The sequence below is a fragment of the Pelobates fuscus genome, chromosome 1 (assembly GCF_036172605.1).
Source record: "Pelobates fuscus isolate aPelFus1 chromosome 1, aPelFus1.pri, whole genome shotgun sequence".
In the NCBI taxonomy this organism is placed as follows: Eukaryota; Metazoa; Chordata; class Amphibia; order Anura; family Pelobatidae; genus Pelobates; species Pelobates fuscus.
This window is the reverse complement of record NC_086317.1, coordinates 474,141,175-474,168,536: the sequence shown is the minus strand read 5'-3', so window position 1 is coordinate 474,168,536 and position 27,362 is coordinate 474,141,175. Positions and strand designations below refer to the sequence as shown.

Below are 27,362 nucleotides of genomic sequence, written 5' to 3'. Positions count from 1 at the left end.
CCTAGGCTTTGATCTTGAAATCCTCCGTGGACGAACAGTTACGTCTTAACCTTAGGTATTGGCCTATTGGGATACCAGCCTTTACAGGTTTTGGATGGTAACTGGTCCAGTTCAGGAGGCTATTTGTAGCTGTTGGTTTCTTAAATAGGGTAGTCTGTGTCACACCTCCCTCTTCAATTGAGATCGTGATATCTAGGAAATTAATCTGTTTCCCACCAACTTCGCTGGTAAATCTTAAATTGAGATTATTCATATTAAGAATTTCAACGAAGTCTTCAAACTCTTTTGGTGGAACCAGTCCAAACAATTAGCACATCGTCGATGTACCTTTTCCAGCACTTTTTCCAGACCTTAGGAAAGCCTTCAAAGATAGGGGACCTTTCATTTTTTTCTTTCCCCCTCCCTCCCTCCCTCTCCCCTTCCCCTCCCCTTATTACCTATTAAACTGCCCATATATTGGAACAAGGTTATAATGCTTTAGCCTGATTCTATATCCCTGATCAGACCTTTCCTGCCTTTTTAACTTTTGTCCTTAGGATTATTAAAGGTAGGGACCCCTTCCCTACTCTCCTATTAGGGACTCTGGTCCCCAGTTCTTCATTCAATTTTCAATTTTGTGGGTTATTCCCCGTTAAGGAGAGTTATTTGTGCATATTACACCTATCCACGGGTAATCTATATTGCCCCTGGACTGGTGTATTTTCTCTCTGTTTCCTCTCTTACATTGTACTGTAATTACGCCTTTGTTGTCTAAATTATGAGACATGTCGGTCTTGTATGCGCTTTGTTGGTCATCAGCCTATTGGTGCTGTTTTAGCTTATAGTGTTCAGTCCCCTGGCTAGTCTTCCGTCTCTGTGTCAGTCGTGTGTCCTCAGGTAGTTGATCTGCCATTAATGTCTGGAATTCTGGTTTTGTAGTCGTCAGTATCCAGTGTGTCCATATGTCAAGATATGTCTGTTGTTGCGGTCCAGCCGCATGCATGGTAAGTTCTTCTATGGCTCTTAGGTCCTCCATTTGGGTGAACCACGTGAGCATGGATGGGGCTTCTTTTTTCTTCCAAAACTGTGGGATAGTCTGTTTTGCAATGTTGAGGATCCGGATTGTGAGTGATTTTTTGTATTTGGACATTGGTTTTTTTGTGTGATGGAGTAGCATGGCTGCCTGTTCTAGCGGTGGAGGGTTGTCTGAGAATCGGCCTAGTATTTTGTGGATAGTGCGCCAGAAGGGTTGTATTAGTTCGCATTCCCACCATATGTGTATGAGTGTGCCTAGTGCCTTGTCACACCTCCAGCAGAGGCGAGTCTCATTTGTGTGTATGTGGTGTGCCGTGGCTGGCGTACGATACCAACGTGTAAGCAATTTGTAGGCTATCTCTTGGCTTTTTGCTAAAAACGGGAACAATGTGTATGATATTGCACATCTGAATTATTATTATTATTGCAATTTATATAGCGCCAACAGATTCGGTAGCGCTTTACAATATTATGAGAAGGGATTTAACTATAGATAGGACAATTACAAATAAACTTACAGGAACAATAGGTTGAAGAGGACCCTGCTCGATCGAGCTTACATTCTATAGGAGGTGGGTGTAAAACACATTAGGACAGGAATTTGCAATCAAATAAGGTGGACTGCCCTTTAGGAGAGGGCAAGAGACAGGTATGTGAGGTAAGGGTTAGTCTTGGAGGCCATATGCTTTCCTAAAGAGATGAGTTTTAAGGCACTTCTTAAAAGATGCAAGACTAGGGGAGAGTCTGATGGCGGTAGGCAGGCTATTCCATAGGAAGGGAGCCGCCCGCGAGAAGTCCTGCAAGCGCGAGTTGGCCGTACGAGTGCGGACAACGGAATGTTTGGTTCAAGGTCTCCTCCCATTTTCCCATAAATGTAGGCACTTCCCCTGGGGTTTGTGATTGGAGGAGGGAGTATAGGTGTGATCTGGGTCTGTGCACAGCCTTTCAAAGGCAGTGAGGTCCCTGTCAAGAGCTATCCCTTGTGGGAAGAGTTTCACATAGAAGCGCAGCTGTTCATATCTAAAATGTGTTAGGAAAGGCTGGAAGGTCTCTCCACACATCTCTGTCAGGCCCTTCAGTCCTCGTCTGGTGCACACATGTCTCAGCCGTGGTAGAGGGTCTTCTACCAGGGCTCGAAGGGCTCGCGGGTCCATGCCTGGCGGGAAGTCTGTGTTGTAAGTGAGAGGCAGTAATGGGGATGGATATGTGGAAAGGGAATGTCGTCCTATGCTTCTGCGCCACACCGTCAGTGTCGCTTTGGTGTAAGCGGAGTATTGTCTTTCCTCCCTGGCCCTCCTCGTGGGGAGCCACGGGAGGAGGGCGGCAGGTATGCCCGCTTCTTTCTTCACTGCCGTTTTCCAGAGCTTGGTGAACCCCGTTTTGGACCACTCGACAATGTGCTGTAGGTGGCATGTTTGTATTATAGTGTGAAGTCTGGTAGGGCCCCTTTGTCTTTGGGTTGTGAGAGCAGTGAGTATCTCAGTCTGGGTCTCCTCCCATCCCACACATAAGCCCCCAGCGCTCCTCGAAGTGTCGTGAAAAAGGAAGTTGGGATCACTATGGGCAGGGCCTGGAAGAGGTAGAGTAGCCTCGGCAAAAAGTTCATTTTCACCACTTGTACTCTACCCAACCAGGATATGTGAGGGAAGGCCCACTCCCTCATGTCTTTCCGAAACTGGAGTAGTATCGGGGCGAAGTTAGCCGTGTATATGTTCGCTGCTTTCGCCATTAACCAGGTGCCTAAGTAGCGTATTTTGTCTGGAGCCCATTGGAATGCATGACTCCGATGAAGCTGGGTGGCCCTCTGCGCGGGTAGACTAATATTTAAAATATAGGATTTTGAAAAATAGATTTTCAGACCCGATAGTAGTCCAAACATCTGGAATGCCTTTATAAAGAACAGCAGGTCGTCTGCGTATGCGGCTATTTTGTGGTGTGTATCCCCTGTGTTGACTCCCTTGATGTCTGAGTGGCATCTGATGGTATTCAGGAAGGGCTCCAGGGCCAGGACAAATAATAATGGGGACAGGGACATCCCTGGCGTGTGCCATTATAGATTGGAAAGGCCTCCGTAAGTGCCCCGTTGACCAGTACGTGTGCCGTCGGCCGGGAATAAAGAGCTCTGATCCATCCCTGGAGGTGTGGTCCCATACCCATGTGAGCCATCGTCCAGAACATATATTCCCAGCAGACCCTGTCAAAGGCCTTCAACGTGTCCGTGGACAGCAGGAGAAGGTCCGTGTCATCTCCTGTCTTCCTATGCATGAGTGTGAGGGCTCGGATAGTATTATCCCTGGCTTCCCGTCCCATCACGAATCCCACCTGGTCCGCGTGGACCAACCTGGGTACGTGCGTCTGGAGTCTGGTCACCAGGACCTTCGCCAGCAGTTTAAGGTCGTTGTTGATGAGGGATATAGGTCGGTAGCTCCCACAGTGCTCCCGATCCTTTCCCTCCTTAGGGATTATGGTGATATGTGCCATTAATGCCTGTTTGGGGATGTCGTGTCCCTCCCTGATTGCGTTAAACATGGCTAGTATTGGGGGGTATAGTATGTCTGCGTATCTCTTATAGTATTTAATGGGCAGTCCGTCTGGGCCTGGGCTCCGCTCTGGTTTGGTGCTTTTGATCGCGAGCGCCAACTCCTCCAGGGTAATGGGTTCCTTTAACTGGTCTACCACTTCCGTCATTAGAGAGGGGAGTGTATGGGTCTTAAGATAGTCGTCTATAGAGTTACGGAGCTTTTGGGCATGTGTGTCTGTTTGTGGCCTTGGTATGGAGTATAGCTCTGTGTAGTATGCCCGGATGATCTCCTGCATCTTAGTGGGGTGTCTGTGCAAGACCCCTCCCTTGTCCCATATGCGGTCGATGTATGTGTCTTGTCTTCTTTTATTCAGCATGCGCGCCGGAGCTTCCCACTCTTATTTCCATTTACAGCAAAAAATGCCCTATGGCGCAGTACAGCTCTATGGTGTTGAGAGCGTAGAAGTGTAGTCAGTTCCCTCCGTAGTCAGAGGAGCGTCGCCTGGTGTGTGGGGAGTTGAAGGCATTTGTTGAGGGCATCTAGGTGTCGTATGTCCGTCAGTATTGTGGTCATACGCGCCTCCCTCTGCTTCTTCAGGAGTGTGCTCTTTTGTATGAAATGTCCCCTAATTACACTTTTGTGTGCTTCCCACCGTATGGTGGGGGAGGTCTGGTCACTATTGTTTGTGAAATATTCTTGTAATGTTGTTTCTATCTCTGTCGCCACCTCAGGCATTGCGAGTAGTGCTTCGTTTAACCTCCATTTGGAGTTCTTAGTTTGAATAGGGGGGATTTCAGTGTGGTGGTCACCGGTGCATGGTCCGACCATGTCGCAGTGCCCTGTTCGGCTCGAAGCACTAGCGGTAGGTGGTACTGTGACATAAAGAGGTAGTCAATTCGGGTGTATGAGTTATGCGGATGGGAATAGAAGGTATAATCCCTCTCATCAGGGTGTAGTGCCCTCCAGCAGTCTACCAGTTTTGCCCTTGCCAATAAGGTCCTGATTGCCGTGATGTGTTGTGTGGGGGATGTGTGTGTGTCCTAGGGAGGAATCCCACTTAGGATCCAGAGCTACATTCAGGTCGCCCCCCAGTACCATAACGCCCTCTGTAAAGCTCTTAAGGGTGCGAAGTATCCGGGCTATAAAGCGATATTGCCTGCAGTTTGGGACATATACGTTAGCAAAGGTGTACATTGTGCCTGCTATCTCCCCCTTTAAAAAAGTGTAGCGTCCTTCCGGATCAGTCATCACTCCTGTCTCTTTAAACAGAATGCGTTTGTGAAGGAGATTCGCTGTTCCTCTGGAGTTTCCTCCCTGAAAATAGCTGTAGTAGCCTACGGGGTAGTGTTGGTTTGTCAGCGTGGGCCTTGACCCCTCTCTGAAATGTGTCTCCTGTAGAAACACTATAGATGCCTTATGGGTTAGGAATTCCCTCATGGCTCCTGATCGTTTTTCGGGCTTGTTTAGACCCCTGGCGTTAAGAGAGAGAATTGTGATAGGGGCCGGGGCAATGGACATGGTCGTCACCTTTCTGTCGGTTGTGTGTGAGTATTGTCATGTCCGTCAAGAGGTCTAGAGTTAGGTTGGGGAAGGGGGTTTAGGGAAATGTGGGGTAGCCGGGGAAGGAAAAGTCAAGGGCTGTATCACACAGTCCCTGTGTCAGTACACAATCGCTGTGTGTAGTGATATCGGAGAAGAGCATCGGAGGGCAGTAAATCCCCCGTCCACTAGTGGGCGGAGCGGTACCGCTCGCCTGAGTCTTGTCGCTCACTCCAGTAGGGCAGTCGAAGGAGTCCAAGAATTCCCAAGTGGGCATAACCCAGGGGACCAGGTGCGCTCACAAATCGGTCGTCGCAGACCATTGTGGTCTCTCGGGGCTCCACCCAGTCAGGACCTTCCGTCTCCCCGACTTACGGCTCGATCCATCTAGATTGTATCATGTGTGTTAACCTCACCACATATTAACATCAATAACTTTAACATATTAGGTAGCCATAACAAACAATGTAACAGATTTCCCTCGTGCATCCGTTCTGTGCAGGTTGGTTACTGACCTGTCCCGCTCCCCTCCCCCCGCCCCCTCCCTCATCTCCCTCCCCCCCTCCAATCCCCCCAGCTCAGGTGGTCATTTCCCAGCATAGGTGGCGTGCCCCAGGGTGATGTCGGTGGGTCTATCCTCAGAATAGTTAGGGATCCCGTCCTCCCTCCTTCTCCCCTCTAGCAGGAGGCATGGTGCGGATCTCTCCCCCCTCCACTGCTCTGCGGATTCTGGACACCCCTTCAGGGCCTGCGTCCCCTCACCCCTAGATCCCCCCCCACCGTCCCCCCCTCTGAACGCTCGCTCTGCCAATACTTGCTGTGGGAAAAGGCAGACAGATGTTCAGACTATGGCAGTGCGTCAGAGTTTCTTCGTAAAGTTCCAGGGCGTGTTTGCCCGCAGTGTTCGGAGGAAGTGAGGGAGAGAAGAAAAAAAAAAGTTTTTGTAAAGTTCTCATCGTGCCCATGCAATCAAAGTTTCTGTCCTAAAGCCGGTATTCTCCTGTTAGCCGTCCTTGCTGGGAGTGTAGCCATGGGGGGGGTCCGCGGTTTTCAGTTGGGCGTCCCCGCCGGTCTGATCATTTGTGTGCGAGGGAGCCTCACTCTTTGGGGTCGGGGGCCTGTGCCTTGCGGCCTGGGGCCAGAAGTATAAAAATTCAGCGGGTTTGGCCATGTCTCTGGTGTCAGGTGTAGCTCCCTTTGGAGCGACATGGCGTCTTCTTCCCCTATAACCATAAAAGGGCCGTTGGGTGTTGCGACCTGTAGGCCCGTGGGAAAACACCAGCAGTACCTCATGTTGGCTGCTTGTAGTTGTCTGGTTAGGGGTTTCATCGCTCTCCTGAATGTCAGGGTTGCTGGGGACAGATCCGGGAACAGGTGTATTTCTGAGCCTTCCAACAGGATTTTGTCTGTGCCCCTGGCCTTGCGGAGGATCTCCTCTTTCAGGGGGAAGCTCTCCAGGCAGCAGATTATATCTCTGGCCGGGCCCTCTGGGGGTCCCTGTGGCCTCAGTGCGCGGTGCGCTCGCACAAAGCCTATAGGTGTCTGGAGTGGCCGGGCCAGTAGTTTATTGAATAGCTCTAATAACGTGGTCTGAATTGGTGTTTTCTTGTCTAGCTCTTCAGGCACTCCCCTTAAACGGATATTCTGTCTCCTGCCCCTGTTTGTCTAAATCCTCTATATGTAATGCCATTTGCTGTAATACCTTGGTGTGAGATTGTAGTCTATCCATGTTCGCCATCTGAGCGGCAGACATGTGGTCGCAGTCTGCTTCAAGCTGTGCAACTTTCTGGCTGAGGCCTTGTATCTCCTCTCGCAGTGCGTGGAGCTCCGTGGTTATTGAGGTACGGAGTTCAGCATTCGCCGTCCTCAGGTCTGCTTTCGTGGGCAGCTGTTGCAGGATTTAGATCAGCTCTGGCGTGGAGGTAGGGGAGATTGTGTGTGTCTGCTCTCCTTGCGGTGACCGCGGGCGGGAAAAGCCCGAGGCCGCGGAGTCACTTGAGGCCTGTTGGTCCAGGTCCGCCTGTGTCACCAGGTAGTTTTTCATGGAGGGGTTCGGGGTGCCTTTCGGGGTGTCCGCGGGTCGCTGGGCGCACGATGTGCGGTGAGTCTTCCCCATTTTGGGCGTTAGGCTATGCGGTTGGTGAGGTTTTGTGCTGAGCCTGCGGGGAGCTCATGGATTAGGATGCCATTTTCTTGGACCTCCAAGCCACGCCCCATCCTTTTTTGAGGATATTTAAATGTTAAAAGTTAATTATGACATTTTGTAATTTGTTAAAGACCATAGCGGTCAAAATGCGTTTTTTTTTGCAATTTTACTTGGAAGATTCCGTTTTATGCTGTAATTTATGCAAATAAATATTTTTTTTCCTGTATCTACCCTCCACCTGGTGTTAATTCAAACCATACAAGGGGAAACTCTACAGTGAACATCTTGATCTGTGTTCCAGCATTGTGGTCTCCAGATTATTGGAAAAGGCGCTTGTAGTCTGAGCCACTCCTAACGGCTCAGCACCACGTGAGTGGGAGATTTTATATCTACAGTACTCATATTCATTCATTACATACAGGCTATGCTATGTTCTGTATTTTATATTTTTAGGACATATGTTTAGAAAGTCCACTGATATATGGTAAAAACTGCATGTTTTATATATCCTTTATTATCCACACTTGGTTTGTGTATCATGCACTCACCATATTATTTGTTTTATTTTGGTGTGATTTGGTGATTTTGAGCATTTATTCAATATTTCCCTTTTTTTCATTGTGCTCTACATCCGCTATCCACACACTGCATCCACAATACAGACACACGATGCATTCACTACACACACTGCATGCAATCCACAGCCACTGCAGCCACTGCACAGACACTGCATTCACTACACACACTGCATAGCATAATGGATGTGGGAGTGTTTTTGCTTGGTGTGGTTTTGTTGGGGATGGGGGAGGGGGAGCATTTCATCCTTTGATCCAGACAGCACAATGCCTTGGGCTGGACCTGTCCCCATGTATAAAATGACCCCTATTTTTTGAGGCCAAAATTAAGAAATACATAATTTAAACATTTATAGCACTGAGCACTGTTCAGGATTCTCCACCGGTCCAGAGCCCCCTCACACTCCAGTAGGCAGCTCCCCGAGTTCGGGCCACGCCCGTACACTGGTTCCCTGGGCCACCGTCCTGCTGCTGGTAGCAACAATGCCCTCTGCCCAAGGTACCTACGGGGATGTCCGGGCAAGGCCTCACCCTGCAGTGTCGATCTGTAGTCCGGAGTCGTGAGGTCTTGGCGTGGTCCAGAGTAATGCAGTTGCGCAAGATCTTCCAGACCCACACACACAATCAATCAAATTCACAGAGAAGCTCCTCCTCTGCTTCAAGTATGTCAGCAGGTCGCAGAGGTGTTCAACACAGCCTATGCCCGCAGGAACCTGGCAGTAGCGAACCCAACAGTGTTCTGTCAGCGACTAGCCAAGTTTTTGCCCAAATTGAGTAAGTACCGTAAGTATTTGGCTTAATAATTCAATTTTTGAAGGAGCTCCAGCCGCATGTGACAAGTTTGATTGGCTGTCAGGCACCGCGCACAAGCGTGTTTTTTAACCCCTGCAGTGACATTCCGTGTATAAGACAACTCCCAATTTTAGACTAAAATATTTTTAGAAAAAAACATGGTCTTATACATGGGAAAAATACAACACATTTTGTTTCATTAATATTAATATAAAATAGATATTTACCGGCAAGCGATCAGTATGTGGGCGGTCGATCGAGGTAAATAGAATATCTGGAAGCAAACAAGTATGGTCATTAACACCAATATTCTTATTTTCTAAAAGTGACCTGCATTACAATGCTATCAATATTTAGGATACAATTAGAGACATGTTTGGCATATTGTGCACACATAAATTTACATTTAATTCTAGATATAAACATCTGGTACATGATTTTTAAGTTAGGGATTATTGGCTACAATAAATAATTTAATTTAATTGACCCACACTCCCTTTTCATATTATGAAACATTGATAAAAAATCTGTCAGGATTGGTAGGGGGTCCCAACACACAAAGCCTGGAAAACAAGTATGTATTACCAGTCCTTAGAGATGGCTGGGCTGCACACTATAAACAGAAGCCAGACTGGTCAAGGATAGGAAAAGGTCAGTGATATAGAAATACAAGATGGTGAGACAAGCCAAGGTCAGAATAGCTGGGTTAGTAAAACAAACAAGTCAAGGTCAAATTCCAGAATAAGCAAACACAAAAGACACACACTCTTGGGCTACTTGAGACAAGGCACTGGTCTCCTGGTCCTAAAGTTTAAATAGCCCTAGCGTTTGATATCATCAGGATGACACCAATATGGCCTGTAACACCATAACAACACCGTACTTGGCTGGTGTGGACACTGTGGTCTGCATCATTATTTGCCCTGGATTAACGCGAGTTGGTGGACAGGTGGAAAATTGCCTCACGTCAATATTGACACTGGATAGATGTGAAAGCCAAGTTACCTGGAGTTATTATTGATGCTGGATAGGAGTACAGCGTCACAATGTGCACTGGAATTACACTGGGAATGGCCAGTCAACATGATATAATATAAGATAGATGACTCATACAAAATTAAAATGGTGTATATATACCATGTTGCACTCTGAGAGCCCTCCAGTGGTGGGTGTAAGGTAAAATAGCTCAGCTATGAATATTATCTGTATTGGAGGGAAAAATCAATTATCCTTGGCATTACTAACACTACATAATAAGCCAGTTGACAAGGCATCATGGCAGCTATAGCCCTGCAACAGCTGGGTATCTGCCATGTTGCTGGCTCTGTCACAGAGGAAAGGCAGTGCTTTGTGCCAGTGTGGTATTGGCCACATCTATATTTGATCAAGGAGAATCCACAAAGCAAGTAGGGTGGAAGTAAGGAAAACGCATCAAGATGTCTTTCCATTCCTTATCAACCACACAGATCATGAGGTTTTATTATTGCTATTGGGAATGGTGCTCAAACCCTCCACCAATCCTGTTTAAATATTGCATCTGCAGCAAGGGACAAGGGCCTACTCGTTCTAATATAAACTGTACATCTTACAACACTCTCTACTTGGTATCTGTCTCTGAAGAGGCAGAATGTGATCTGGGGATGTTTGGATGGGAATGTGGAAGAGGAGGATTTAATGGTTCACGGGTCGATTCTACCTCTATTATAAATGTAAAGGATGCTGCATGTACTGTCAGCATAACAGGAAGAAATGATACGTCACTAATATTTAACAGCATCGGGAGTATTCTCAGAGACGTGTGGAAGGTCCACGTGTTGGTGGAACAAACAGTGGAACCATTACTCGTTTACGTAACACTGATTGTTTGTGCCCGGTTAGGTTGATGAACAGACTATATTATCAATCACCACTAACATATCTCCTCCTGGGTTTGTCACCAGTCAATATGGGCAAAACCAACAGAGTTTCTAAATTTATCTCCAAATTCGAGCAAATTGATACCAAAGTAGTAAAATGTTGTTTAAAATAGCTCAGCTATGAATATAAAGAAGTTGGAGAATCTTTCCAAAATTGGCGATTTTAGCCCAAATGTTGCCATTTAGATTTCAATTGGCTAACATTTAAATTTCAGGAAATAACCCCAATGGCAGCATTCCATGTTGATACATATACTGAATGTGCATTCTTCAAAAACCTTTTAGAGATATAAGCATGAATCAAACAATGTTGGAAACCAATGTTCTAGAGCAATGAATGGAATCCACCAGTGTGAATAATCCACTAACCTGTTCGGTCAGGATCGTCTGCATTGGGGAACACTATGTAATCAATGTCCTTATCCGTCTCATGAAATCGGTCCTCTTCAGATGTTTTCTTGTTATTTTCTCGTTTACTTTGCTTGCTGTGGCTAATGCTTCCTCCCGGTGTGGGTTGCTTCTTTGTTCTTGTTTTTCCAGGAGGACTATCCATAGAACTGTCAAGGTCCAGCTCCAGAAGGTATGGGATTTCCGTAATACCATTTTTATCAAGATTCAGCTGGTGCAGCCTATGTAAATCAGGAAAAACGAGAGCTACCAAACTGAATTCAGCTAACTTCAGTTGAGTTTACAAATAATGACAAGGTGGGAATATTCGTATTGCAAAGGAATGCAAACAAAATCTGAAGGAGCTGAGAGATAAGCATCGTATATTAAAACAAACAGAATTTGTGAACTATAAGCTGTCAGATTCAAGGATATCCATTCTGCCGACTGCATCCGTCTGACCCGTGTTTAATATTTGGCAGGACACTGCTTAGTGGAGTTCATTCAGCTACTCCAAGTGAGACCAAGCTCCCATAAAATACCACCTGTGTTTCTGAACTGGGTTAAAGAAGAAATCTGGGGGTCTTACCTTTTTAGATTGGCCAAACATCCAAACACTGAAGCCTGAGACAGTCTGTTATCGTCCAGCATCAGAATTTCAAGTGACGGGAAACACATCAAATCATTGCTGTGTGTATAATACAATATGTATCAGCTCAGTCTTAAGAAATGAAAACATTTCTGAATTGCAGATTTCCAGTTTACACTAAAGTTTTCACTATCAAAAACGTACTTTCTAAGCAGACCTATAGCCCAGAATTATATCGAAATGTCTGTATTGCTCAGAAAAGCGATTACGTATATTGGAAAACTGGGTAATGTGTTTGAAAAGCCATTTAAAATTATGCCATAACATAGGGAAGCTTTAGGAACCACCAGACACGTTCCCCAGCTCTACTTACCAATGAGAACCGCTCATGTCTGGTGGGAGATGAGTGAGTCTGTTCCCGGTTAGATGAAGCACTCGCAGTTGTGGGAGCACACCAAGCTGGGAGATGTCATCTGGTGACAAGTTATTGTAGGACAGGTCCAACACCTGTGACAGAGGAAGTAAACAATGGAGCATGGATGATTGTCTTGTAGCCAAATAACTGACTGTCAAACTGACTCGTTGCTGGGTATGGTAACACCTCATGGAGGCAGTTTGAGGACATTACATTATTTATTGTCCTATCATGAGACTAAGTCAACCGTTCATTGGAGGCGTAGCATCAATGGACCAAGGTAGATCCAGTAGATTTTTTTTTTTTAAATTCTTTATTTTAATGGTGCATGGTAAGATTACTTGCATTACAATGACTGCGATGTTGTTACATACAGAAAGGAAAACGGGTTAGTGGTTCGTCTTTTAAGTCTGCACACATTTTTAACTTTTTCAAACAGGTTACGTTACTGGTGTGGTCCCTAGTGTAGGGTTGTGCACCCATGTTGTTTGCCTAGCTGCGGGTAGGTACAGTGCTGTTACGTGCCCTAGCTCATCTCTTGGTTATTCTGGCCTAATGCATGTTCGTGATGAGCGGGGTAGGTACTGTGGTCTAGTCTGGATCTTGTCTGGTTACCACGGGTTGCTATGTGATGTGCGTTGTGGTGTTGTGGTACGCGTTGGTAGACACCCCTAACCAAGGGGGCGGCGGGGGGGGGGAAGGGTGAGTGTTGTATTCTGCGTGTCCCTACTGAGGCTAAGTGTGGGCTGGTGGGCCCGGTAGCCTTCTAAGAGGTATAAACCGACACAAACAAGTGTGTGAACGGGAAAACAAAACAAATACGAAGAAACAATGAAAAATTGCACACAATACAGTCGTATAAAACAGTTGCAAATCAAGAGTCCGTTAAGGCCTATCGGACCATGTCCGTGGTGTAGGCGGCTGAGTTCCCATTAATCCGGTTATGGGGTACAGGTTTGCGTCAGGGAGTTGTGTGTGAACTCCCCGAGGGTCGAGGTGTAAAGGAGGACGCCGTGGCAGGATCCCCCATCTGAGACGTGCCTCCCGTATTCCTGTGTGTCTCTGTGAGTCCTAGCGTAGCTAGTATGGCAGGTATGTCCGTCTCCGACGTGACCTTGTAGGTGTTGTCATGATGCGTGAATGTCAGGACCCTGGGTGCCCCCCAGCGATACTGTACTCCTGCTGTCCTCAGGCGGCTGGTTAGTGTGTGCATTGTTCTCCTCCATTGTAGGGTTGCCCTTGTCAGGTCCTGGAAAAAAAGTAATTGGGCATTTTCAAAGTTCAAGGGTGTCTTGCCTTTTACTGCCGTTAGTATGGCTATTTTATCTTGCGTCGTGGTGCAGCAGATGATGACGTCTCTTGCTCCCGTGGGGGGCGAATTGGGCCCAGGTGGTAGGCGGTAAGTGCTCTGTAGGGTGAGTTTTCGGGCAGCTTGGGGTGGCAATATCGTGTTCAGGAGCCTCCTGATGTAGTGAGGTATTTCGGCTTGGGGGATTGTAGCGGGTACCCCTCGGAGTTTGATATGGGTGCGGCGTAGGTGGTCCCCCTGAGCGGATATCTGCGCTGCCAGCGCTTGTTGGGTCATTTGTAGGTCATGTAAGGATTTTTGTAGGTGGGACATGTCACCCGTGATTTGTGCTACGTTCTCCTCCAATGAAGTTACCCTGGTTGTATTTTGCCGTACCTCTGTTTTTATGGTGCTTATGTCCGCGGTGATGAAATCCTGGAGTGCCTGCATCCATATTTGGAGGTCCTGTTTCGTGGCCAGGGTGTGTTCCCCAGATTCCGTGGCGGATTCCTGAAGGGTTGGGAGTGTGACCCGTTGTGTCCCTTCTGTTGTGGCCGCCTGTGATGGGGGTGGAGGTACAGGCTGCATCTTAGGTGTTGGTGCTGCCTGTGGCTGGTCAGTGGGTTGAGGCTGCGTCGTTGGATCAGAGGTAGTCCGTGGTGAGGATGACAGCGTGGGCCGTGTTAGTGCAGTGGAGGGCTCTTCCGCCGCCATTTTAGGTGGAGCCTTGCGTTGCAGCAGTTCTCCGATGCCGGGTTGTTCTGCTGGGGGGTTCTGCCGGCCTTTCTGAGATCGGCGAGACATTGTTGTGGGAGTGTCCGCGGGTGTCGCAGGGTTCTCCCTTTCCCCTCTTGGCTCGTTATATCCCCAGATGCCGTCTAGGTAAGTCTCCAGGGTGTGGAGTGTGGGCTGGCGGTAGGCCTGAGTCTTGCGTTTGGCCTTACCGGTTCTCGAGGGCTGGAAGAAGGGCATCAGCTTGTTCCTCTCGGTGCCCTGAATCAATCGGTGTTGTTTTCAGGTTGGTTTTTCAGCGTGTTTTCGCCTTTTTTGCCGGTTTGAGTGAGTTTTCAGCGGGAGCTAGCAGAATGTAGATCCAGTAGATTTTTATATGTTTTGTAACAGGATTAACGATTATAATAGAGTAACATCTTGAGTATATCAGGCTATGGTGATCAGCAGCTGTACCTGCTCCTTAGTCAGATCAATAGGAGTTGGTTATTAAAAGGGACAATTACTGAATGTGTATTTGTTGGCTTAACATACAGAATTGGCCGTACCTTGTAAAGTATTTAATATCCTCCACAGTCAGTAGTAGAGGTTCTGTATTAGGATCTGAAAGGACTGAATGAATCCTCCATGTACTGTGTATCATAAGCTGCTGTTGTCCAGGTCTACATGTTTAAAGGGATACTCTTAGTATTACAACCACTACAGATTAATTAAGTGGTTTTAGTGTAAAGAGACTGTCCATGCAGTCTCTGATCTGTAATAATTGCTTTTTCACAGTTTTTCCCAAGGTCATCAATAGTGGTTCTCGCCCTAAATGGAAAATACTCCTCATAGAGATGGATTTGGATAGCCCATCATTGTCAAGAAATGGCGATTAATGCGGCTATTGTCATGCATGCACAGTGCGTATCTCAATGCTTCCCTATGGGAGGAACAGTGACTGTGGCAAGACTGCAGTGGCGTGGGGCTAAAGGTGAGTTAGACTTCTTTATTTTAACCTTTAAAGTTGGGCTCTAAATTTAATCAACAAGGGAGTACCTCTAACATTAGACATACATGCAGGTTGTGTAAAAATCCCTATAACATCTATTTTAAATAAAGATTGTAACACAAAATATGAAAATTTCGGGAGGATTGTGGTATTTAAACAACGTTGTAGTGTTTTGTTCAGTGAAATAAAAGAAAGCAAAATCAAATAAACAAAGAATGAAATAAAATATAAATAAGCCAGAAAAACTTTAATAACTAACTTTTAACTAAATAAGTTTAATAATTAATCAAAACAATTTATGTTTTACAATTCTAAGAGGCTAAAGAAACAAAATGTTATATAATGAACATTCAATCCGTCATAATTTCATTACATTTTCTGTAAAACAGAACTACTTACCTCGAGGTTAGGAAAATGTTCTTGTTTTATATGAATCCGATTGATCTCATTTAGGGAGATGTCCAATTCTCTAAGCATTGGGAATGTACTGAAATCCTCTGGGGGAGGAAAAAATTGCATTGCAATCAGAATTGTCATAAAAGAAGACCTTAAACAAGTCCACAAAGAAAATCGATAAAAGGAACACTACACTGCCCAAATACAAAATAAATAAACCACTGTTTAGCAGAAATACATTAAATGAAAACTTGCAAGTATTTAATTATGCATTTTTCTCTTTTCTTCTCACCCAGACTTTCTGTGACTGGCTTTGTAAGGAAGGTGCTCTGGGCAACTGCTGCCTCTTGAGTTTAGCTCAACTGAGCTAAACAAGCAGGAAGTAACAGGACTTGTTGTCTGATTGACAGGGGAGTGGGCGGGGTTAACAAGATTAAAGGGACACTATAGTCACTAGAACAACTACAGCTTATTGAATTTGTTCTGGTGAGTAAAATCATTACCTTCAGGCTTTTTGCTGTAAACACTGTCTTTTCAGAGAAAATGCAGTGTTTCCATTACAGCCTAGTGATAAATTCACTGGCCACTCCTTAGATGGCTGTTAGAGATCCTTCCTGGATCATGGCTGCCTAAAATGCATCCAAACATTCAGTATCTCCTCCATCTGCATGCAGACACTGAACTTTCCTCATAGAGATTCATTGATTCAATTCAGCTCTATGAGGAGATGCTGATTGGCCAGGGCTGTGTTTGAATTGTGCTGGCTCTGCCCCTGATCTGCCTCTTTGTCAGTCTCAGCCAATCCTATGGGGAAGCATTGTGATTGGATCAGGCTACCACTTCTGATGATTATTAATTGTAGAAAATAATCCAGGCACTCCAACGAATTCCAAAATTATAGGCAATTTATTAGAACCAGGAACTACACAGCAACGTTTCAACCCCTGATAAAGTCCCTAAGGGGTTGAAACGTTGCTGTGTAGTTCTTGGTTCTAATAAATTGCCTATAATTTTGGAATTCGTTGGAGTGCCTGGATTATTTTCTACAATTAATAATTTTACATTTGGTCCATTCTTAGTACTGGGACTTGTCCATTGGAGCACCCTGGATTCCTGGATGAAGGGTTGAGTGCACTTCCACTATTTCTTGTATAACCACTTCTGATGATGTCAGCAGACTGCTTGTTTTTTTCTGAGTCTGACAGCATGCAGAGTTACAGCTTCAGGCTTGAATACAGTAAGATTTCTATATTTATGGAGGTATGAGGGGTCCAGGGGGGCTAGATGGTGGTTTTGACACTTATAGGGTCAGGAATACATGTTTGTGTTCCTGACCCTATAGTGATCCTTTAATTTATAAAAGTGTCAATTTCTATTGAAATCTGCACTTTTTCCAAAATGAAAAAAAAGGACACACTCTGCACACAAAGTTTTCAGCATGCTATAGTATTTTATAGGTTCGGAGTGTACCTTTAAGCAGTTAGGTAAATCATGTAAAAAAAAAAGTTGGGTTCCTCTTTTTTTTCTTATTCTACTTCTGTCTCTGCTTTATCACTTTCGTTCTTGGGTTACTTTGAGTCACTATCAAACCTACATGACCTGATGACGGTCAATTACAGAGTATAGGATACTTATTTTGGGAAAGGTATTTATTTGATTTATTAGTGTAACCAAGTAAAACGTGTTAACTGTAACATATGGTGATTTGTTCGACTGTACACACGTTTCTACCATTTCTTTAGTAATGTTGCTTTGTTTCTCCGAAATGTCAAGAAAATTGAATTGGTAAAAATAATGTAAGTAAATGTAAAACCCATATTTTTAAGCTCATTCCTAATGCCCAGTTCAGCCATTATCAGAAGCAGGACACCTCATTTCCCCCATTAACAGGACTATTGCTGAAACTATACTGTATTATCAGCACTTCAGGAAGAAATTTTGCTTTACTAATATTTAACAGCATCGGAAATATTCTCAAAGAATTTGCAGCAGGAAAACATTTGTCCCCCAATAGCAGATCCATTGCTGTAACTATAGTACAGGGCACCATGTGTCCCCCAATTACAGAACTATTGATTTAGCTATGCAGCAGGGTGCTCCCATTAACAGAACCATTCTTGTAACTATGAGGTGTAGGGCTCTGGGCCCACATTAATAGAATTATTGTTGTAACTATGAGGTATAGAATTCTGGGCCCCCATTAACAGACCCATTGCTGTAACTATGAGGTACAGGGCTCTGGGCCCCCATTAATAGAATTATTGTTGTAACTATGAGGTATAGAATTCTGGGCCCTCATTAACAGACCCATTGTTGTAACTATGAGGTACAGGGCTCTGGGCCCCCATTAACAGACCCATTCTTGTAACTATGATGTACAGGGCTCTTGGCTCCCATTAACAGAACCATTGTTGTAACTATTAGATATAGGGCTCTTGGCTCCCATTAAGGTATAGGGCTCCGGATCCCCCCTTATGAGAACCATTGTTGTAACTATGAGGTATAGGGTTCTGGGCCCCCATTAACAGACCAATTCTTGTAACTATGAGGTATAGGGCTCTTGGCTCCCATTAACAGAACCATTGTTGTTACTATAAAGGTATATGGCTCTGGGCTCCCATTAACAGAACCATTGTTGTAACTATTAGATATAGGGCTCTTGGCTCCCATTAACAGAACCATTGTTGTTACTATAAGGTATAGGGCTCCGGAACCCCCCTTATGAGAACCATTGTTGTAACTATGAGGTATAGGGCTCTGGGCTCCCATTAACAGAACCATTGTTGTAACTAGGAGGTGTAGGCCTCTGGCTCCAATTAACAGAACCATTGTTGTTACTATGAGGTATAGGGCTCTGGGCCCTACTTAACAGAACCATTGTTGTAACTATGAGGTGTAGGACTCTGGGCCCCAATTAACAGAACCATTGTTGTAACTATATGGTATAGCCCTCTGGGCCCCAATAACAGAACCATTGTTGTTACTATGAGGTATAGGGCTCCGGATCCCCCCTTATGAGAACCATTGTTGTAACTATATGGTATAAGGCTCTGGGCCCCCAATAACAGCACCACTGGTGTAACCATGTGGAGGTTTAACAGTTGGGGCAGGAATGGTCGCCCACAGCCGGCATGGGAATATGCAAGCACAGGTTATGGAGCAGCTTCCTAAGCTAAGGAGGTAATAATGAATTTATACAGAAATCCAAACTTGTGCTTACCTAATAGCAGCCGATTTTCCGAGGCATTCATGTATGCCACACATGTAAACTGCAGGAAGTCTTCTGTGTGAGCCTTGGGAAAACATGACAAGATGGTTATCACTACCAAATGCAGATTCTGCTGCAATGTTTAATTAATGTTCTTCAGGTCCTATTAAACTACCACCACAGTCGTGTATTTCCCTCAGTAGGAAGCCAGTTAGAGAATTCCATATTGAAGCCGGGGACTGAAGCAGAGAAAGAGGGACCGGGCAGATGGGAGCTGTCTGGACAACTTTGTAGTTAAACTGTTTAACCCCTTAAGGTAGGATGGTGCCCAAGACCCCCAGGCACCATAACAATATAATTGAGATGAAGTACTTATGGTGCCTGGAGTGTATACTAACAAGTTAACAACTGGAACAACAATCCAGTTTAGTTCTGGCACAGCCAGGGCACACGTTGCATTCAAGAAGTAACTAAAACTGGTTTCAGTTCCTCTTCTCTCTGTGCTCTCTGTGTGCTGATTGACAGGTGCAAAGGCAGTGCTTATAGTAATGACTTACAGGGAATCAAGACAGGCACTAGCATATAGCATACAGCACTGTGGATTTTTACATTACATTCAGACCTCACAAGCACATCATTAAATAGAAAGGATGAGTAAACATAACACTAAAATTGAGCATGGTCTTGTCACCAGTGGGGTACCTCAGGGATCTGTACTTGGACCCATTCTCTTTAATATTTTTATTAGTGATATTGCAGAAGGTCTTGATGGTAAGGTATGTCTTTTTGCTGATGATACTAAGATATGTTACAGGGTTGATGTTCCAGGAGGGATAAGCCAAATGGCAAATGATTTAGGTAAACTAGAAAAATGGTCAGAGTTGTGGCAACTGACATTTAATGTGGATAAGTGCAAGATAATGCATCTTGGACGTAAAAACTCAAGGGAAGAGTACAGAATATTTGATAGAGTCCTAACCTCAACATCTGAGGAAAGGGGGTTAGGGGTGATTATTTCAGATGACTTAAAGGTAGGCAGACAATGTAATAGAGCAGCAGGAAATGTTAGCAGAATACTTGGTTGTATAGGGAGAGGTATTAGCAGTAGAAAGAGGGAAGTGCTCATGCCATTGTACAGAACACTGGTGAGACCTCACTTGGAGTATTGTACGGAGTACTGGAGACCGTATCTTCAGAAGGATATTGATACCTTACCAGGAAAGGTTAAAGGATCTTAACATGTATAGCTTGGAGGAAAAGACGAGAGAGAGGGAATATGATAGAAACATTTAAATACATAAAGGGAATCAACACAGTAAAGGAGGAGACTTTATTTAAAAGAAGAAAAACTACCACAACAAGAGGACATAGTCTTAAATTAGAGTGGCAAAGGTTTAAAAATAATATCCGGAAGTATTACTTTACTGAGAGGGTAGTGGATGCATGGAAAAGCCTTCCAGCTGAAGTGGTAGAGGTTAACACAGTAAAGGAGTTTAAGCATGCGTGGAATAGGCATAAGGCCATCCTAACTATAACATAAGGCCAGGGATTAATGAAAGTATTTAGAAAATTGGGAAGACTAGATGGGCCGAATGGTTTTTATCTGCCGTCACATTCTATGTTTCTATGTTAGAGAAAAAAAAAACTAACTACTTGTTGCATGATCAGGAAAACAAAACACTTGTAAAAATTAAGCCCTTGCATGGAATGGTCGGCAGAATTAAACCTTACCGGTGACCTCACATCTAAACCCAATAATAAGTATGAAACAGCACATAGCTAAACCAGAGACATTTTGGTAACAAGCGCTGTGGTTCATTAATTAGGAATTAAGCTCTTTGGATACAATCAATAAAGATACATTTAGAGAAAAAAGGGGAAGCATTTGAAGAAAGGAAAACCTTGTCTGTTAAAAGTGTGGGGGGAAATTTCATGTTTTGGGGTTGTGCTCTGCTGGTGGCCCAGGGAATCTAGTAAAAGAGGAAGGAATGGATTCTACTAAATCTGAACAAATCCTGCAAGCTAATGACACACAGTCCATGAAGAACTTGAATTTGAAATGGTCTAATAAGCAATGATCGAAAAACTCACCTTAAAATCAAGCATTTACTATTTTAACTACTTGTTTTTTCGCTTTTATCAGGGGCACACACATGTTTTCATACAACTGTACTGGAGGCAGTTAGCCACTGGGTACTGGAAGGGAACATATGAGTCCAGATATAATGGATCTTGTGAACGAGTTTTGGTCAGTCGTGGACATATTGATCTAGCAGATCACTCACTTACTGAAGTCAGATTCCTGTCACTGACATTCACAGAGCAGAGATCATCTGGTCTTTCCACAAAATGAGTTTTCATCTGAAAGAAAAATAAGCAAGATATGGAGAACATCAACTTCAGCTGTGAGCAAGGGATGGAAGTCACCAGTAAGCCCTTCATATTTGAGCAAGACTTGGAGATCACCTGCTATGACCTTCGTATATGAGCAAGACTCGGAGCTCAGCAGCTAAGCCCTTCATATATGAGCAAGACTCGGAGCTCAGCAGCTAAGCCCTTCATATATGAGCAAGACTCGGAGCTCAGCAGCTAAGCCCTTCATATATGAGCAAGACTCGGAGCTCAGCAGCTAAGCCCTTCATATATGAGCAAGACTGGGTGCCTATAGTGGCCCTTTAAACATACTGGACATTTTAACAATCTATTTTAAATTATTATTCTTCGTTTAAACTAACTCTGTTAAAATTAGTAGAAGCAATACTGTGAAAAATTTTTTTTTTTCTTAATTTTTTCTTTTTTTTTCTAATTTTTCAACATTGTATTAATATTATTGCATACATAAATAATACACATAAGGTATATGTGTAGGAAATAGGGAGTAATTGCATACATATAGTGTATCAAAAGAAAGCCATGTCAGTTTTTTAAAAACATATAATGTTTACGTTAAAGTGGAACGAACACATAGGTAAAGTGCCAAAAGGGCCTCTGTCTAAACTGCATGGAGTCTTGGAAAAGCCTTGGTGGCTAAGATGTTAATGTTACTAACTTACCAGAAACGGGCCATCCATGACACATTCCTGATTGCCCAGTGTTCTGTGTGAGGGCCTTCTTCTTTGCTGACCAGTAGTCGAGGTATTTTTTAGGTCAGAGCTTCTAGCATGGTCTGATGAAGCTGAGCAGACCAAGGCCCTGAACCTACCCTCTGGGGTAGTTTTATGAGCCATCAGCCAATGACCAGCACCTGTGAATGAGAAGGTCAAGGTTGAAACTTTAATGTTTTTATTTTATTTTGCAAAGTTTTTCCGCCCATAACCTCTTAAAGGGTAAAACCATCAAGTCGTGATTTTTAATATCTTTACTTATCCCCTATATTTGACAAATATGCATTTGTTCGGTGTGAAAAATAAATGTAAAAAAAAATGAGTCCTTTTTATAAGCTCTGCCCCTTGCATCTGGCAGTCAGCATATAGAAAGCCTACACAGAAGAGTGGAAATAAAACACTGTCTCTATTTCTCTTCTTCATTTGCAAGGTTTGCCCTGACTGTGCTTGGTCTGAACTGGATTAGAATGGCAATTGCTAAATTTTTTATATAAATTTTTAAAATTGAAATGTTGCCAGGAGGTTCCCTGTGGTTATGGTGCCAGGAGTTACCGTGTGCCATTCCAAAGGAAGTAGGGACAACTTACCTGGGTCCCATTGGGCGCCTACCGTCACCTCCTCTGCTGCTGAGAGCTCCTACAATGAGCTTCAGTGGTTATGGTGCTTAACCCCTTAAGGACACATGACGTGTGTGACACGTCATGATTCCATTTTATTCCAGAAGTTTGGTCCTTAAGGGGTTAAAGTGCTTTTTTAACCTAGGTTACATGTGATTCTCAATGTTTTGTTCAATAGTGTAAATTCCACCGATGACAGTTCGTCTTTAAAGGGACCCTCTAAGCACCAAAACAAATTTAGCTTAATGAATCAGTTTTGGTGTACATATCATGGCACTGCTCCATTCTATGTCATTTAGAAGTTCACTTTGTTTATGCAGTCACACCTTCCTTAGCTATGACTTACACAGTCCCGCTACAAACACTCATTGTAAAGAAAGACCTCCCCACCCCTTTTTTTCCCCTTTTTTTATTCTTTATATTGGCACATGATGTATAATACAAAAAGTAATAGACAAGTAAAAATTGTTCTAAGAATATGTAGCGATATCAACATAATATGCAACAGTAAATCGTTGTTCACATCGTCCTTGTTACGAGCTAACGTGAAGAAACATCCCCCTTTTAAAATTCCTTTTGGATTAAATTTCAATTAACAAAGCAAAAGATAAGAACTCCTAAAATAAACCAACTGTGCTGTAAGATCTGATTGAAAGTTAACGGAACACTATAGTCACCAAAACAACTTAAGCTTAAAGGACCACTATAGTGCCAGAAAAACATACTCGTTTTCCTGGCACTATAGTGCCCTGAGGGTGCCCCCACCCTCAGGGACCCACTCCCGCGGGGCTGGATGGAGAGAAAGGGGTTAAACTTACCTCTTTTTCCAGCGCCGGGCGGGGAGCTCTCCTCCTGCTTTCCTCCTCCTCTCCGCCTCCTCGGCTGAATGCGCATGCGCGGCAGGAGCCGCGTGCGCATTCAGCCAGTCTCATAGGAAAGCATTTACAATGCTTTCCTATGGACGCTGGCGTCTTCTCACTGTGATTTTCACAGTGAGAAGCACGCAAGCGCCTCTAGTGGCTGTCAATGAGACAGCCACTAGAGGCTGGCTTAACCCTAATATAAACATAGCAGTTTCTCTGAAACTGCTATGTTTATATAAAAAAAAGGGTTAAACGGAGCTGGACCAGGCACCCAGACCACTTCATTAAGCTGAAGTGGTCTGGGGGCCTATAGTGGTCCTTTAATGAAGCATTTTTTGTGTGTAGATCATGCCTCTCAGGTTTTACTGCTCAATTCACTGCCCTTTACGGTTAAAACACTTTGTTTCTGTTTATGCAGCCCTTGCCACACCTCCCCCGGCCCTGATTGACACAACCTGCATGAAAAAAACTGGTTTCACTTTCAATCAGATGTAACTTTCCTAAAAATATTTTATCTCCTGCTGTGTAAATTGAACTTTAATTACATACAAGAGGCTTCTGTTGGGTCTAGCAAGCTATTAACATAGCAGGGGGATAAGAAAATCTAAATTAAACAGAATTAGCAATAAAGAAAGGATAAATATTAGATGACTCTTTACAGGAAGTATTTAGGAAGGCTGTGCAAGTCACATGCAAGGAGGTGTGACTAGAGTGCATAAACAATTTGATTTAACTCCTAAATAGCAGAGAATTGAGCAGTGAGATTTCAGAGGCATGCTCTATACACCAAAACTTCTTCATTAAGTTAACCTTATAGTGTCCCTTTAAACTAAAAGTTGTTTTGGTGCTTTGAGTGCTCTTTAAGTTGTACTTATTGCCCTTTTAAGTGTTACTATTACCCAGATTGCCCTTTTAAGTGTTACTATTATGTAAATGGAATTATAAAACAATGAACAATGTGTATAATAAACTTACTTCCATTACTCAGGCGAAGAAGGTTTCTTGGAGGGAAACAGTTGGATACAGCTACTTCTCCTCGGCCCATTTTGTAGAGTCCTGCGGAAGCCATGTCTCTTAACAAAGAAAATCGTTTGGACACTGGATTCTTTCTTTGCATTGTATATGGCAGGCAGACATTTCACTATGCAAGGAAGCACTGTGGATAAACTACGCTCACAGTAAATCACTTAGACACTCAGCTGAACAGCTACACTCAGTCCTAGATGGCATTTCCCTTGTTTGGATGCAATTAGAAGCTCAAAGTGATGTTCAGGCAATTTTTAGAGCAATTAATTAAAGCTGTTCTATCATGGTCTGACCTCTATGTTTTTTATCCTCCCCACCCGACTCTACTCGTTCCTAGTTTCCTTCCAATATGTCTATTTTTAACATTAGCCCCGTTAGTCACTTTTATTCTAAGAATTCTTTGTGGCGCTGGATGCGTTTTCAAGGCACCACCATCTTTAAGTTACTGGTAGTGATGTACTCACAGTGCCGTCATTTACCCATAGTAAGCGACAGGATCTAATTCCCGCACACGCACTGTGATTGGAATTGAAGATATGAAACCCGATTACTTGATGGAAAGGTTCGTATTATGGCATAATTACTGCTTGACAAAGGAAGTGGAGCTATCTTAAGCAAAACCATTTGTCAAGATTTGCCAAGCGTAGGAAAAATCCATAAGACAAAGAAGTTTCTACTTTGTTTTATATATTTAAAGGAAAATAGATTAGAAAATAAGAAGAGATTGGGAAAAGGGAAGAGAAGAGGAAACGACTGGAGAAAGGTAAGTCTGAGGTCATAGAGCCGCTTTTAATCTGTTGGATTTTTTATCTGCTGCTTTATTTGCCCCTGTCATTTTTAATATGTGCTTTTTTCCACTGATGTAACAGATTTATGAATTCTTATGACACTTTTTCCCCCCCAAAAAAAGTGGTGAAATAAATCTTCTTCTTCCGAAATGTTAAAGGAACACTATAGTTGCCAAAACAACTTTAGCTTCATTAAACAGTTCTGGTACATAGATCATGCCCCCACAGTCTTAGTTCTCTATTCCCTAGGCACACCTGCCTACATGTGACTCACACAGCATTCATAAACACTTCCTGTAAAATGAGTCATCTAATGTTTAAACTTCCATTATTTAAAATTATTCTTTAATTTAGAATGTCTTATCTCCTGCTCTGTTAATAGATTGCTAGACTCTGCTGGAGCCTCCTGTATGTGATTAAAGTTAAATTTATGGAGCAGGAGATAAAAACCTTTAAAGTAAGTTACATCTGATTAAAAATGAAACCACTTGGAACCTTGCGTTCATTTTCACGAACCTCTCATTCAGCAGTTTAGCTGAATAATTCCGCGAACGCATTGGTAACCCCAAAAAGGTGTTCGTCTACACGAACGCTTCTGCTCCCTTCCCTTTCGGGACTTTTGCCGCTCGCGGCGGCCATTTTATTGCCTTTCCCACGTCCTGAAGCTAGTACTGCCCCCCAAAGACCGGAACTCGGAGTTGGGGGTTAGTGCTAGTGGCGGTCAGACGGCTCTCTGTCTCTTCTGTATCATTCATTATTCTGTGAGTGATAATAATATTTATAATAATATTAATAATAATATTCATAAAGATGTTTCTATACTTTAGATTCCCTCCTTTGGGTTACTCACTCTACAGGTTTTATTCCCCACAGGTTTTGTTCTCTTATTACTAGGAAATAATCCTGTCAGTCAACTGCATAATTATTATGCCTTCTGACAAAGATGCTCCCACACCCTCATAACCCCAACCAAGGTGGTTTTAAAGCACCTTCAGGTGTGTCTGATAATGGAGCGGGTTCCCCCGCTGAGCTTGATACCTCTGCTGATATGCAGACCCTGATAGATAACACTATGTCACAAGCTATGACTAAAGCCCTTATGTCAGCCATGGGACTAATGTCTGACTCGATATCACAGACATTTAAGCATGCCCTGATGCAGGCACAAAAATCAGCTCCACCGACTCTTGCCCAGGTTTTGCCTGTCACGTCCCCTTTGCAACCTCAGGCTGGCCGCAAGGCCTTGGCAAAGGTAAAACATTCCTCAATGTCACAGATGGACAGCCATACACCTGTCACAGATGGCGCGACTACTATGCCACCGCGCAAAAGAGCCACTAGCCGGGCAAAATCGGCTAGACTATGGAAAAGGGCAAAAGCCCAAGTAGATTCTGAGTCGGATCTCAGCGATATTGAGGAGGAGGCTTATATGGATTCGGTAGATCCATCGGATCCCGAATCAGATAGCCCGGTCGAGGAATATGACCCATCTCGAGACTGTGATGCGCTTCAGTTGCATATACATATTGTGGAGCATAAGGCCCAAGGAGACATGGATAAGATTTTGGACCACCATGGGGAACCCCTATTTGACCCCGATTTACTACGCCACCCACGGTCGGCGGAGTGGTCCCCCCTCGGAACATGTGGCCAAGTATATAGCGTTAAGAGTACGCAAGCCTTTAGATAAGGCGACACGGAATAAACTACGGGCAGAATGCCCATGCCCCACGGTCCCAGATGATGCCTGCAGAACACCTGCAGTTGACCCAAAAATTACCCAGTTCTTGGGAAAGACAGGCTGGAAGCCTAATAAAGGCTTAGACTTTTCCCTGCGCAACTGCCAAGATAAAGTCTTAGACATCTTGGGCCCAGCAACCAAGATATTTGAAGTGGTTCAAGATGACCAAGAGCTAGACCGTGCCACTATAAATGGATGGATCCAACGGGTTATTTCCTTGATTGTCAATGCCAACACGGCGATGGCCACAGAGCGCCGCAAGGCAATATTATTAAAAATAGAACCGAAGCTGGTTAATATGGCCCTGAATGAGCCAGGCGCCCAAGCCAAAGGTCTCCTATTCAGAGACAATTTTGTGAAGGAGTTAGGCTCCTTCGTACACATGTTTACTGCCCTAGACAAAGCGCAATCAAACATGCACAAGGTGTTTCACCCCAAGGTTTTTGGTGGGGCCAGAAGAGCAAGGAGTTATCTGTCCGGTCGTGTTAACAGGAGTTATAGAACCGAGGCTCCTATACAGGACGAGCTAGTTTTACAGAACACCGCAACGCTCCGGCGTTCTTTCCACAGCGTGGGCGACCATGGGTTGCTCGTGGACCACGAAACGCTCACTCAGGACGACGACCTTATGGTAAGTCCTCTCAATTTTCATCCTTCCCTATGGGCAGTGGGGGGCAGACTCCGAAATGTTTTCCACACTTGGTCCCACATTTCAT

The 27,362-nt window shown here is 44.2% G+C and overlaps 1 protein-coding gene across 1 annotated transcript in view; it reads right to left on the bottom strand.

Moving 5' to 3' along the window:
- Nucleotides 1–27,362, bottom strand: part of XRRA1 (X-ray radiation resistance associated 1) — a 63,873-nt gene that overhangs the window by 29,058 nt on the left and 7,453 nt on the right. Inside the window, exons 2-10 of the mRNA XM_063431961.1 lie at nt 24,067–24,164; nt 21,561–21,751; nt 20,797–20,868; nt 18,520–18,592; nt 15,303–15,400; nt 11,854–11,987; nt 11,481–11,579; nt 10,874–11,133; nt 8,816–8,862 (exon numbers count right to left, since the gene is read on the bottom strand). Of these exons, the coding sequence (XP_063288031.1) occupies nt 8,816–8,862; nt 10,874–11,133; nt 11,481–11,579; nt 11,854–11,987; nt 15,303–15,400; nt 18,520–18,592; nt 20,797–20,868; nt 21,561–21,751; nt 24,067–24,160 (1,068 nt within the window). The 5' untranslated portion in view covers nt 24,161–24,164. The remainder of the gene's footprint in view (nt 1–8,815; nt 8,863–10,873; nt 11,134–11,480; nt 11,580–11,853; nt 11,988–15,302; nt 15,401–18,519; nt 18,593–20,796; nt 20,869–21,560; nt 21,752–24,066; nt 24,165–27,362) is intronic.